Source organism: Anolis sagrei, chromosome 12, assembly GCF_037176765.1.
Source record: "Anolis sagrei isolate rAnoSag1 chromosome 12, rAnoSag1.mat, whole genome shotgun sequence".
Classification (NCBI taxonomy): Eukaryota; Metazoa; Chordata; class Lepidosauria; order Squamata; family Dactyloidae; genus Anolis; species Anolis sagrei.
The window spans coordinates 6,555,549-6,570,152 of record NC_090032.1 but is presented as its reverse complement, the minus strand read 5'-3'; the positions used below and the strand labels follow the sequence as shown (position 1 = coordinate 6,570,152).

At 43.0% G+C, this 14,604-nt stretch overlaps 2 protein-coding genes across 2 annotated transcripts in view; both read right to left on the bottom strand.

Moving 5' to 3' along the window:
* The window catches only part of TMOD4 (tropomodulin 4), a 38,107-nt gene extending 36,034 nt beyond the window's left edge, over window positions 1–2,073 (bottom strand). Inside the window, exon 1 of the mRNA XM_060758006.2 lies at window positions 1,968–2,073. The gene's annotated coding sequence lies outside the window, so the exon portion shown is untranslated. The remainder of the gene's footprint in view (window positions 1–1,967) is intronic.
* A 4,755-nt stretch (window positions 2,074–6,828) lies between these two features.
* Window positions 6,829–13,671, bottom strand: VPS72 (vacuolar protein sorting 72 homolog). Its single transcript, XM_060758007.2, has 6 exons — window positions 13,482–13,671; window positions 11,398–11,550; window positions 10,813–10,921; window positions 10,484–10,669; window positions 9,415–9,559; window positions 6,829–7,466 (listed from the first exon to the last, which is right to left on the bottom strand). Exons 1-6 carry the CDS (start codon window positions 13,623–13,625, stop codon window positions 7,073–7,075), a joined length of 1,131 nt encoding a protein of 376 aa, XP_060613990.2. The 5' UTR covers window positions 13,626–13,671; the 3' UTR covers window positions 6,829–7,072.
* Between the last annotated feature and the right edge of the window lie 933 nt (window positions 13,672–14,604).

The following is a 14,604-nucleotide window of genomic DNA, read 5'->3' as shown; positions in this document are numbered from 1 at the left end:
TCTTCTTCTCCAGTTGAGGTGCTCCAGGACCTTGTTGAGTGCTTGTTCTTCAGTTGAGCTGCTCCAGGACCTTGTTGAGTTCTTCTTCTCCTGTTGAGGTGCTCCAGGAACTTGTTGAGTTCTTCTCCTCCATGGTTCCAAATGGTGAAGGCGTCATCCACATATCTGAACCATATTGTGGTCTTTTGGTTGTTGTTTGCATGGCTTGTTTTCCAAACCGTTCCATGTCAAAAATGGCTATGACCGAGCTGAGAGGGCTCCCCATTACCTTCTCCATCTTTCTGCTCATAGAATTCATTGTCCCAATAAAACCCCAGTGTCGCAGTGGGTCAAACCCTTGTGCCGGTAGGACTGAAGGCCGACAGGTCAGAGATTCAAATCCGGGGAGAGAGTGGGTAAGCTCCCTCTGTCACCTCCAGCTCCTCAAGCAGGGACTTGAGAGAAGCCTTTATTATCATCCTATTTATTTATTATTTATTATTACTACTATATCGGAGTGCCCGGTGACACAATGGGTTAAACCCTTTTGCCAACAGGTCAGAGATTCAAATCCGGGGAGAGCGCAGGTGAGCTCTCTCTGTCAGCTCCAGCTCTCCATGCGGGGACTTGAGAGAAGCCCTTATTATTGTCTTATTTATTTATTATATATTATTACTACTATAATGGGGTGGCCGGTGGCGCAGTGGGTCAAACCCTTGTGCCGGTAGGACTGAAGGCCAACAAGTCAGAGGTTCGAATCCAGGGAAAGTGTGGATGAGCTCCCTCTGTCAGCTCCAGCTCCCTGTGCGGGGACTTGAGAGAAGTCTTTATTATCGTATTATCGTCTTATTTATTTTTTATTTTTTATTACAGGGCTGAAGGCCGACAGGTCAGAGATTCAAATCCGGGGAGAGCGCAGGTGAGCTCCCTCTGTCAGCTCCAGCTCCCCATGCGGGGACTTGAGATAAGCCTTTATTATTGTCTTATTGATTTATTATTTATTATTACTACTATATTGGAGTGCCTGGTGAGAAAATGGGTCAAACCCTTGTGCTAGTAGGACTGAAGGCCGACAAGTCAGAGTTTCAAATCTGGGGAGAGCGCAGGTGAGCTCCCTCTGTCAGTTCCAGCTCCCTGTGCGGGGACTTGAGAAAGGCCTTTATTATCGTCTTATTGATTTATTATTTATTATTACTACTATATCGGAGTGCCCGATGACACCATGGGTTAAACCCTTTTGCCGACAGGTCAGAGATTCAAATCCAGGGAGAGCACGGGTGAGCTCCCTCTGTCAGCTCCAGCTCCCCATGCGGGGACTTGAGAGAAGCCTTTATTATCGTATTAACGTCTTATTTATTTATTATTTATTATTACAGGGATGAAGGCCGACAGGTCAGAGGTTCAAATCCGGGGAGACCGCGGGTGAGCTCCCTCTGTCAGCTCCAGCTCCCCATGCAGGGACTTGAGAGAAGCTTTTATTATCGTATTATCGTCTTATTTATTTATTATTTATTATTACAGGGCTGAAGGCCGACAGGTCAGAGGTTCAAATCTGGGGAGAGCGCTGGTGAGTTCCCTCTGTCAGCTCCAGCTCCCCATGCGGGGACATGTGAGAAGCCTCCCACAAAGATGGTCAAACATCAAAAAATCCGGGCAAGGATGGTCAGACATCGAAACACCCAGGCAACGTCCCCTGGGCAACGTCCTTGCAGACGGCCCATTCTCTCACATCAGAAGCGACTTGCAGTTTTTCTCAAAAAAACAAACCAAAACCCCAAACCTATCAAATTATGGGTATTTTTATATGGTTTTCCTCTGCCGGGACTCTTCCGAGACGGTTTGCCCTCTGAAAGGTGTCACAATTACACAGCATCTTCCATTCCAGAGACATAAACAACGCATTTTGGATGTTGCCGTCCTAGTTGATGCATGCCATGCAAGCCCATCGTTGGGCCGGTCAATGGAGGCAAGGGTGTGAAGGGTCTTACCGTTGCCGGTCTGTGTTCCTGGGCCTCTTCCCTCCAGTGTGTGGACCCAGAGGGCAGGGCGAACGGCGGCACGGCCAGCAGCCGGCGAAGGGTGTGAGATCAGCATTTTATTATTTTAGCTTCCCAGCCGGGCAGGCAGACAGGCAGGGAGGGAGGGAGAGAGAGAGACAGCCTCCGTTATCAATCACCCGGCAGACCGTCTGCCAGGGCCTCCATCAAGCCTCCAGCGGCCACAGATGGACACTGCCAACCCAAACAGGACCAGGTTGGCATTGAGATGCTGCCCGGGAGAGGCTTACTAGATCTATGTTACTGGGATCTATAGTTCACCTGCAATCAAAGAGCATTCTGAACTCCTCCAAAGATGGAATTCAACCAAACTTGGCACATAGAACTCCCATAACCAGCAGAAAATACTGGAAAGGTTTGGTGGGCATTGACCTTGAGTTTGTGAGTTGTAGTTCACCTACAACCACAGAGCACTAAGGACACAAACAATTATGGATCAATTATGGATCTGGATCAAACTTGGCACAAATACTCAATATGCCCAAATGTAAACACTGGTAAAGTTTGGGGGAAATAGACCTTGATATTTGGGGGTTGCAGTTGCTGGGATTTATAGTTCGCCTACAATCAAAGAGCATTCTGAACTCCACAAGTGATGGGATTGAACCAAACTGCCATGACCACCAGAAAATACTGGAAGGCCTTGTGGGCACTGACCTTGAGTTTGAGAGTTGTAGTTCACCTACATCCAGAGAGCACTGTGGACTCAAACAATGATGGATGTGGACCAAACTTGGTACGGATACTCAATATACCCAAATTGGTGGAGTTTGGGGAAAACAGACCTTGACATTTGGGAGTTGTAGTTGCTGGGGTTTATAGTTCATCTGCAATCAAAGAGCATTCTGAACTCCACCAGCGATGGGATTGAACCAAACTTAGCACATAGAACTCTCATAACCAGCAGAAAATACTGGAAAGGTTTGGTGGGCATTGACCTTGAGTTTGGGAGTTGTAGTTCCCTTACAACCACAGAGCGCTGACCACTCAAACAATGTTGGATGTGGACCAAACTTGGAACCAATACTCAATATGCCCAAATATGAACACTGGTAAAGTATGGGGAATATAGACCTTGACATTTGGGTGTTGTAGTTGCTGGAAAGGGTTTGGTGGGCATTTACCTTGACATTTGGGAGTTGAAGTTGCTGGGATGTATAGTTCACCTGCAATCAAAGAGCATTCTGAACTCCTCCAAAGATGGAATTGAACCAAACTTGGCACACAGAGATCCCATGATCACCAATAAATACTGGAAGGGTTTGGTGGGCACTGACCTTGAGTTTGGGAGTTATAGTTCACCTACAACCACAGAGCACGAAGGACACAAACAATTATGGATCAATTATGGATCTGGATCAAACTTGGCACAGATACTCAGTATGCCCAAATGTGAACCCTGGTAAAGTTTGGGGAAATAGACCTTGGCATTTGGGAGTTGTAGTTTCTGGGAAGGGTTTGGTGGGCATTGATCTGGAATTTGAAAGTTGTAGTTCACCTACAACCACAGAGCACTGAGGACACACAAAATTGATGGATCTGGACCAAATTTGGTACAGATACGCAATATACCCAAATGTGAACACTGGTAAAGTTTGACCACCAGAAAATACTGGAAGGCCTTGGTGGGCACTGACCTTTGGAGTTGTAGTTCACCTACATCCAGAGAGCACTGAGGACACAAACAATGATGGATGTGGACCAAACTTGGTACAGATACTCAATATACCCAAATTGGTGGAGTTTGGGGAAAACAGACCTTGACATTTGGGAGTTGTAGTTGCTGGGATTTATAGTTCATCTGCAATCAAAGAGCATTCTGAACTCCACCAGCAATGGGATTGAACCAAATTTAGCACATAGAACTCCCATAACCAGCAGAAAATACTGGAAAGGTTTGGTGGGCACTGACCTTGAGATTTGGAGTTGTTGTTCACCTACATCCAGAGAGCACTGTGGACTCAAACAATGATGGATGTGGACCAAACTTGGTACAGATACTCAATATGCCCAAATGTGAACACTGGTGGAGGTGGGGTAAACAGACCTTGACATTTGGGAGTTGTAGTTGCTGGGATTTATAGTTCGCCTACACTCAAAGAGCATTTTGAACACCAAAGATGGAATTGAACCAAACTTGGCACACAGAGATTCCATGATCACCAATAAATACTGGAAGGGTTTGATGACATTGACCTTGAGTTTGGGAGTTCTAGTTCACCTCCATCCAGAGAGCATTGTGGACTCAAACAATGATGGATCAAGACCAAACTTGGTACGGATACTCAAAATGCCCAAATGTGAACACTGGTCAAGTTTGGGAAAATAGACCTTGATATTTGGGGGTTGTAGTTGCTGGAAAGGGTTTGGTTGGCATTGATCTTGAATGTGGGAATTGTAGTTCACCTACATCCAGAGAGCGCTGTGGACTCAAACAATGATGGATGTGGGCCGAACTTGGAACCAATACTCAATATGCCCAAATGTGAACACTGGTGGAGTTTGGGGAAAACAGACCTTGACATTTGGGAGTTGTAGTTGCTGGGATTCATAGTTCACCTGCAATTTTGAACTCCACCAAAGATGGAATTGAATCAATCTTGGCACACAGAGATCCCATGATCACCAATAAATACTGGAAGGGTTTGGTGGGCATTGACCTTGAGTTTGGGAGTTATAGTTCACCTATATGATCTTGAATGTGGGAGTTGTAGTTCACCTACATCCAGAGAGCGCTGTGGACTCAAACAATGATGGATGTGGGCTGAACTTGGAACCAATACTCAATATGCCCAAATGTGAACACTGGTAAAGTTTGGGGAAAATAGGCCTTGATATTTGGGGGTTGTAGTTGCTGGGAAGGGTTTACTTAGTTTGAAGGAGGCACTCTGTTCATGCTCTGGAACCCAAAAATATGAACCTGAATGGGCTACGAAAAAAAGCTTTGTTTTGGCCAGATCCTGGCATCATTCTCTCATCCAGTATGATGCTGCCCCCTGGTGGACATTGTCACAACTTGGACAAGTTACTTTTATGGGAGGAGAACGCGACATTATAGGATTGGGGAGTTTGGGACTCATCGTCCAAAGTGTGCCAAGTTTGGCCCAGATCCGTCGTCAGCTGGGTTCAGTGCTCTTTGGATGTAGGTGAACTACAACTCCCAAACTCAAAATCAATGCCCACCAAACCCTTCCAGTATTTTCTGCTGGTCATGGGTGTTCTGTGTGCCAAGTTTGGTTCAATTCCATCGTTGGTGGAGTTCAGAATGCTCTTTGATATTGTAGGTGAGCTATAAATCCCAGCAACTGCAAACCCCAAATGTCAAGGTCTCTTTTCCCCAAACACCACCAGTTTTAACATTTGGGCATATTGAGTATTCGTGCCAAGTTTGGTCCAGATCCATCATTGTTTGAGTCCACCGTGCTCTTTGCATGTAGGTGAACTACAACTCCCAAACTCAAGGTCAATGCCCACCAAACCTTTCCAATATTTTCTGCTGGTCATGGGAGTTCTGTGTGCCAAGTTTGGTTCGATTCCATCGTTGGTGGAGTTCAGAATGCTGCCATGGAGGAAAAGCACAATCAAAGCCCTCCCAACAGATGGTGATATAGCCCTAGCTTAGCAGTGGTAATAATAATAATAATAATAATAATAATAATAATAATAATAATAGAATCCTAGGGTTGTAACTGACCCCATGGGCCATCCAGTCCATCCACATTCTGCCATGGAGGAAAAGCACAATCAAAGCCCTCCCAACAGATGTCATACAGCCCTTGATGAGCAATAATAATAATAATAATAATAATAATAATAGAATCCTAGGGTTGGAACAGACCCCATGGGCCATCCAGTCCAACCCCATTCTGCCATGGAGGAAAAGCACAATCAAAGCCCTCCCAACAGATGTCATACAGCCCTTGATGAGCAATAATAATAATAATAATGATAATAATAATAATAATAATAATAATAATAATAATAATAGAATGCTAAGGTTGGAACGGACACCATGGGCCATCCAGTCCAACCCCATTCTGCCATGGGGGAAAAGCACAATCAAAGCCCTCCCAACAGATGGTCATCCAGCCCTTACTTAGCAGTGGCAACAACAACAACAACAACAATAATAATAGAATCCTAGGGTTGAACAGACCCCATGGGCCCCATGGGGGACATGAGAGAAGCCTCCTCGCAGGATTGCAAGACATCCGGGCGTCCCCTGGGCAACGTCTTCGTAGACGGCCGATTCTCTCAACCCAGAAGCAACCGGAATAATAATAATAATAATAATAATAATAATAATAATAATAATAATAATAATAGAGCTCTTACTTAGCAATAATAATATTATTATTAATAATAATGGAATCCTAGGGTTGGAACAGACCCCATGGGCCATCCAGTCCAACCCCATTCTGCCATGAAGGAAAAGCACAATCAAAGCCCTCCCAACAGATGGTCATACAGCCCTAGCTTAGCAGTGGCAATGATAATAATAATAGAGCTCTTACTTAGCAATAATAATAATAATAATAATAATAATAATAATAATAATAATAATACTAGAGCTCTTACTTAGCAATAATAATAATAATAGAATCTTAGGGTTGGAACAGACCCCATGGGCCATCCAGTCCAGCCCCATTCTGCCATGGAGGAAAAGCACAATCAAAGCCCTCCCAACAGATGGTCATCCTGCCCTAGCTTAGCAGTGGTAATAATAATAATAATAATAATAATAGAGCTCTTACTTAGCAATAATAATAATAATAATAATAAAAATAATGCATTTTGAACGGGAAAGTAAAATATTTATTTATCAACTAGCACACAGGATTTGGAACACAACACTGCGCATCCATCCAAACTCGGTTCGTCAAACAAAACAGGAAAATCCCTTTTCAGACTTTTGACGGAATCTGGAAACTTGGCGGACATGACGGATTCCATCCATCCATGCCTGGAATGAGATATCGGCCAACTTTTGCAGGTATCAACACAGCATAAAGAGGGGAAAGTCTGTAAGGAGGATCCTAAGTGGCGGGGACGCTCTGCTTGATGATGATTTTCTGCCTCGTGGCTCGGACACCAGACTCGGCTGCGACCGACCCACTGCCCATCGAAGCGGCGGCGGCGGCAGCAGCGTTGGGCAAGCCGTGTGCCGTGATGTACTTCTTGTAGGCCTCCCGGATGATCTTGAAAGCCCGGATATTGGAGTACGGGATGTCGGTGATGGGGTCACGGTAGATGGCGGTCTTGTGGGTGACGGGGCAGATCTCCTTGACGGGCAGCTTGGGGGAGCGCGACTTGGGGAAGATGCGCTCAAAGGTCTCGTCGTCGCTGAAGGTGACGAAGGTGCGCGAACACTTGGCGGGTGGGTGCGGGGGGGTCTCCAGGGGGGCGCCGGGCTGGGATTCCTGGTCCAGGCTGAGAACGAGGCAAGGGACGGGAGGGGTCAATATAATTGATTAGTTACTGACGACATTTATTGAACTTCCACCCCCAAAACAACAGAGTCCACCAACAATCATCTTAAGAGTTGGAAGGTGCCTCCAAAGGATATCCAGTCCAACAATCTAAACCCTCCTGACAGATGGCCACCCAGCCTCTGAATCATAAAATCCTAGAGTTGGAAGAGCAGGAAAAGCACAATCCAAACCCTCCTGGCAGATGGACATTCTGCTTATAATAATATTGATGATACATTATTATTATTATTATTATTATTATTATTATTATTATTATATCAAATAATCCTAGAGTTGGAAGAGCTGAAAAAGCACAACCCAAACCTTCCTGGCAGACGGCCATTCCGCTAATAATAATAATAATAATAATAATAATAATATCAAATAATCCTAGAGTTGGAAGAGCTGAAAAAGCACAACCCAAACCCTCCTGGCAGACATCCATTCCGCGTATAATAATGATAATGATGATATTAATAATAATAATAATAACAATATCAAAAAATCCTAGAGTTGGAAAAGCAAGAAAGGCACAATCCAAACCCTCCTGGCAGATGACCATTCTGCTTATAATAATAATAATGATGATGATAATAATAATAATAATAATAATATCAAAAAATCCTAGAGTTGGAAGAGCAAGAAAGGCACAATCCAAACCCTTCTGGCAGATGGCCATTCTGCTAATAATAATAATAATAATAATAATAATAATAATAATAATAATATCAAATAATCCTAGAGTTGGAAGAGCTGAAAAAGCACAACCCAAACTCTCCTGGCAGATGGCCATTCTGCTAATAATAATAATAATGATGATGATAATAATAATATCAAATAATCCTAGAGTTGGAAGAGCAGGAAAAGCACAATCCAAACCCTCCTGACAGACTGCCATTCAGTTTCTGCTTATAATAATAATGATAATAATAATCATCATCATAATAACAATATCAAATAATCCTACAGTTGGAAGAGCAGGAAAAGCACAACCCAAACCCTCCTGGCAGATGGCCTTTCGGCCTCTGCTAATAATAATAATAATAATAATAATGACAATATCATAAAATCCTAGAGTTGGAAGAGCAGGAAAAGCACAATCCAAACCCTCCTGACAGATTGCCATTCAGTTTCTGCTTATAATAATAATGATGATGATGATGATGATGATAATAATAATAAAATAATAAAATTAGAGTTGGAAGAGCAGGAAAAGCACAATCCAAACCCTCCTGGCAGATGGCCATTCAGCCTCTGCTTATATTGATGATGGTGATTTTTTTTTGTCGTGTCAGAAGCGTCCTGAGAAACTGCAAGTCGCTTCTGGTGTGAGAGAATTGGTCGTCTGCAAGGATGTTGCCCAGGGGATGACTGGATGTTTTGATATTTTTACCATCCTTGTGGGAGGCTTCTCTCATGTCCCCGCATGGAGAGCTGGAGCTGAAAGAGGGAGCTCATCCGCCTCTCCCCGGATTTGAACCTGCGACCTGTAAGTCTTGCCGGCACAGGGGTTTAACCCACTGCACCACCGGGGACTCCATGATGATGATGATGATGATGATAGTAATAAGAAGAATAGAATAATAAAATCATAGTTGGAAGAGCAGGAAAAGCACAATCAAAGCCCTCCTGACAGATGGCCACCATGCCTCTGCTTAACAACAACAACAACAAAAATAATCATAGAATCCTAGAGGTGGAAGAGAACCCCAGTCTAACCCCCTTCTGCCAGACAGAAAGACACAATCCAAGCACTCCTGACAGATGGCCACAGGGTTATTCCAGGTGAGGTCTGACCAAAGCAGAAGAGAGTGGGACTACGATGTCCCTTGATCAAAGCACTATCCTAATGATGCTGCCTAGGATCCAATTGGCTTTTATATCTGTTTCTTGGCACATTTACTTACCCCTCCACGTCCACAGTCTCTTCCTTGCAGCCGAGGTCGGTGATGAGGGGCATGGTCCCCGAATAGTAGCGGATGGTGGGCCCCACACACTTGCGCTTCTTCTGCACTTGTCTCTTCTTGTCGGCCTCCAAGCGCTCGTAGGTCTCTGCAAGAAAGAGAAAGACGAAAGGCAAATGCCAGTTGAAATGCAAATGTCTCTACCTGCCAGTGAAAGGAGGGGAGGTCATGAGTTGGAGTAAGCTCCTGACTTTAGTCAGAAAATAATTTCAGTCAAGAGTGTGTAAAGCAAGTAACATGTTTGTGAATGTGAAACATTGAAAGCCTATTTCAGAAAAGTAAACCAAGTATATTGTACTGACTGTAAGCCTCAAGATTGCAACAAAACACAAACGTAACCACAAGCGTTGGAGCCAGAAGTTATAAATAAACTGTGTTACTTTGTTATACAGAAGTGTGTCTCAGTGTCTGTACAAAGGTTAAACAGCACACAGAAAGTCACAGCTAATATAAAAGAAGAAACTGAACCATTATAAGAGCAAAGAGGTTTCTCTTAAGTAAAGAAATAGTCTCTCTCCCTCGCTACACCCTCATGAAGCTGGAAAGTTAAATAGCTTCTGAGTCTGTCTATATATGTTGCAGGTCTAAATGGCATTGAATGTTTGCCATGTATATGTGCATTGTGATCCGCCCTGAGTCCCCTGCGGGGTGAGAATGATGGAATATAAATACTGTAAATAAATAAATAAACAAATAAATAAAGGTTTTCCCCTGACATTAAGTCCAGTCGAGTCCGACTCTGGTGCTATTCTCCCTTTTTAAGCTGAAGAGCCGATGTTGTCCATAGACACCTCCTAAGTCATGTGGCCGGCATGACTGCATGGAGCGCCCTACCTTCCTGCAGAAGCGGTACATATTGATCTACTCACATTGGCATGTTTTTGAACTGCTAGGTTGGCAGAAGCTGGGGCTAACAGCGGGAGCTCACCCTGCTCCACAGATTTGAACCTGCAACCTTTCGGTCAACAAGTTTAATCCCGAGGAGAGGGATGGCAAAGCCCCCCAAACTCACCCAGCGAGCGCAGGTTGAACTCCTCTGTGATCTTGGCCTCTTTCAGCAGCTCTTCCTGGGTCAGGGGTCGCTCGTAGCTGGGGGCCGCGCTTCCCTTCTTGCGCTTGGACTGCACTTGCCGCTCCTGGACCCGGAGGAAAGTCTGACGGGTGTGTTCCGTGGTGGACTGGCGCATGTGCTTCCGGCCTGCATCACAGAACGAGACAGGATCGGGCAGAGACATGCACATGAGTGAGCTCCCCATGTCAGCTTTATTTACTTATTTGTATTTCTCCCTTTCCTTTCTTCTTTCTTTCCTCCCCAAATCCCAAAATAGGAAAGCCACTTACTGTCGACGGCATCGTCTTGCTCCGCCGGAGTCGCTCTTTCCTCCCGGACTTTCTGGGAGCTGCTGGCAGGCACCTCCGGCTTCTTAGGCCTCAAGCTTTTGATGGGTTCCTAGCAAAGATTCAAAGATGGGAAACTAATAGGCATATTCCCTCAAGAGCAGGACGTGTGAAAAAGATCTTTGAGTCCACATGGATAGCAAGTTAAACCTGAGCCAACAATGTGATGCGGTGGCAAAAAAAGGCAACAAGATTTGGGCCTCTATAGTGTCTAGAATCCAGGGAAGTCATGCTCACCATGCTCTATTCTGCCTTGGTTAGACCACACCTGGAATATTGTGTCCCATTCTGGGCACCACAATTGAAGAATGATATTGACAAGATGGAATGTGTCCAGAGGAGGGCGACTCAAAGGATCATGGGTCTGGAGAACAAGCCCTATGAGGAGCAGCTCAAAGAGCTTGCCTAGGCTTTGAAATCTCCTCTGGAATACTTCCGTTGCTCCTACTCTACTGGAAAGCCAAGCAAATGACTGTAAAAACATGCAAGTTACCCATCCATATTTGGGTTGATCCACATCTGTCTCACCCTGTAGGCCTTGGTCACCACTCGGCGCTTCCTTTTGGGCTCGTCGTCGTCCTGGTCGCTGTTGGGCTCGTCCCCTTCGTCGATGTCGAAATCCGAATCCACTTCATCGTCACTGTCGGACTGATCACCCTTGTATTCGTCGTCACCGGATTCCTGCAGGGAACCCAAGAGTATGGCTAAGCAGGGATGGAGTTGGATTTATGTGAGGTTTCTGGGCAGCATTCTCTCCCGACGTTTCGCCCACACCTATGGCAGGCATCCTCAGAGGTTATGAGATCTGTTGGAAACTAGGCAGTGAGGGATGGAGTTCCTCTCAAACCTTGCTGATCCCCCATTAGATAATAATAATAATAATAATAATAATAATAATTTTACTTATTATCCGCCTATCCTCATGGCTCGAGGGGATTATGGCATAATTAAAACACATGAACTTCTAAAACTTCTATAATTTAATAATGTTGTAATATAATATATAATATTTTTATATATACTAAAACTTATGATATGGTACAATATAATATATAATATTAATAGTATAACATACTGGTATGTATTATATATATTGTGGTATCATCATATAGTACAATATATAAAATATATAAATAAAAATGTAATGTTCGTTTGTTCTATTCATTATTGTATACTTTAAGTTATGTTTTTGATTGTGAGATGCTTTAAGTCTCCGGGTGGAAGGATAAAGCAGGATATAAATAAATACATATATACACACATATATTAAAATGTATTTTTATTATATATATATATATATATATATAGTTGTAATGTTTTTGACTGTGAGCCGCTTTAAGTCTCCGTATGGAAAGATAAAGCGCGATATAAATATATATATATATATATATATTGTATATTTTAAGTTGTAATGTTTTTGACCGTGAGCTGCTTTAAGTCTCCGTATGGAAGGATAAAGTGCAATATAAATAAATAAATAAACACACACACACACATATCTATATATCTATATATAAATGTATTTCTATTTATTATTGTATACTTTAAGTTGTAATGTTTTTGATTGTGAGACGCTTTAAGTCTCCGTATGGAAGGATAAAGCGCGATATATATATATATATATATATATGTATTTCTATTAATTATTGTATATTTTAAGTTGTAATGTTTTTGATTGTGCGCCGCTTTAAGTCTCCATATGGAAGGATAAAGCGCAATATAAATAAATACATACATATATATATTAAAACGTATTTCTATTTATTATTGTATATTTTAAAGTTGTAATGTTTTTGACTGATAAAGCAGAATATAAATAAGATAAAGCGAGATATATATATATATATATATTATTGTATATTTTAAGTTGTAATGTTTTTGACTGTGAAACACTTTAAGTCTCCGTATGGAAGGATAAAGTGCGATATAAATAAATACATACATATATTAAAATGTATTTCTATTTATTATGGTATATTTTAAGTTGTAATATTTTTTTTATTGTGAGCCGCTTTAAGTCTTCGTATGGAAGAATAAAGCGCGATATAAATAAATAAATACATATACATATATATATATATTATTGTATATTTTGAGTTGTAATGTTTTTGACTGTGAGCTGCTTAAAGTCTCTGTATGGAAGGATAAAGCACGATATAAATAAATACATACATATATATTTAAATGTATTTCTATTTATTATTGTATATTTTAAGTTGTTTTATTTTTTTTAAATGCAAATTAAAATGTATTTCTACAAAATACATCTTAAAATAACACAGGACTGAGATTAAAATTCATGCTTCAAACTGGTTGGGTAGGCCAATTAAATAGATTTATTATTATTATTATTATTATAAGATGCACAATAGAAGCAAACAGGAGGATGAGATCAGCTGCAAGTTGCAGCCCCGCCCATTCTTTTCCTCTCAGCCAATCGCTGGGCTTGCTCAGAATAGAGCCCCGCCCACTTGGGTAAGCCACGCCCCCGAGGTTTAATCAGATCCAACTCGGTGGCCCCGCCCTTTCTTTTGAATTCTAACCAATCGCCGTGTCGCTAAGGCCTCATTTTGCATAGCCACGCCCCTTTGGCGATCTCCCTCAACTCTTACCTCAGTAAAGCCGCCATAAGTCGTCTGGTAAAACTCGTCCTCTTCTTCGGCTTCCAGCAGTCCCGAGAGCTTGTTGCCTGCCGTCCGCCGCGGCGCTCGGCCTCCCGCCAGCCCCGTCGGAGCGGAGGAGGAAGCCGACGCCATGTTGGCCGCCGCTGAGCAGCAAGCGAAGTTCGATGCGCTCGGAGCGCGGCTAGGCGCCCTGGGTCTAGGCTTGAGAAAGCGAGGGCAGGCCGGAGCAATCGATCGCCGAGTCCTAAAGGAAATCAAGAGCTGTGCTCTATGGATGGATGTAAACATATGTTTGCTGGTTGGTTTGTATTAGAAAGGCTCCTCCGTGGCTTGATGGATCTGGATAGAACTTGGCACACACATACTTCATAATAATAATAATAATAATAATAATAATAATTATTATTATTATTATTATTAATTATCCATCTTAAAATACTGGGCAATTAAATAATATATAGAAATAATAACATTGAAATGTTAATATTATATATATCTATATAAATACTCTTCAGTGTGCCCAAGAGGGAGTTTCTCATCCGGTCTCAGCCACTGACTGAGATGCTGGGTTTGAGCCTGCCACTTTTGGACTCTCGCTTGCTGAGGTGTGAGTATCTCTGTAGATCTTAGGAAGCTGTTTCTTGATTTAAGGCATTGGCATGCTGGCTGATATCCGAACACAGGATGGGCCACAGACGTCCATGACTTGGTCCTTTCATTGCTGGCTGCTACTTCCTATTTATTTATTTATGACATTTACTTACTTACTTACTTAGGCGATCCCTCGTTGGACGAGTAAGATGGTCCTCCATTATGGATTTCCTTGTGGGTCCGTATGTGGCTGTGGAGCCCTATTCTTGCTCTGCATCTTCTTCCGCAGTGAGGGCATTGGTTTCCAGGTGGAAGGCGGTCCCGGTCGGGGTTGGCTTGACGCGCCTTCCTCCTGGCACGTTTCTCTCTTTCACCCTCCACTCATGCCTCCTCAAATTCTGCAGCACTGCTGGTCACAGCTGACCTCCAGCTGGAGCGCTCAACGGCCAGGGCTTCCCAGTTCTCAGTGTCTATGCCAGAGTTTTTAAGGTTGGCTTTGAGGCCATCTTTCAATCTCTTT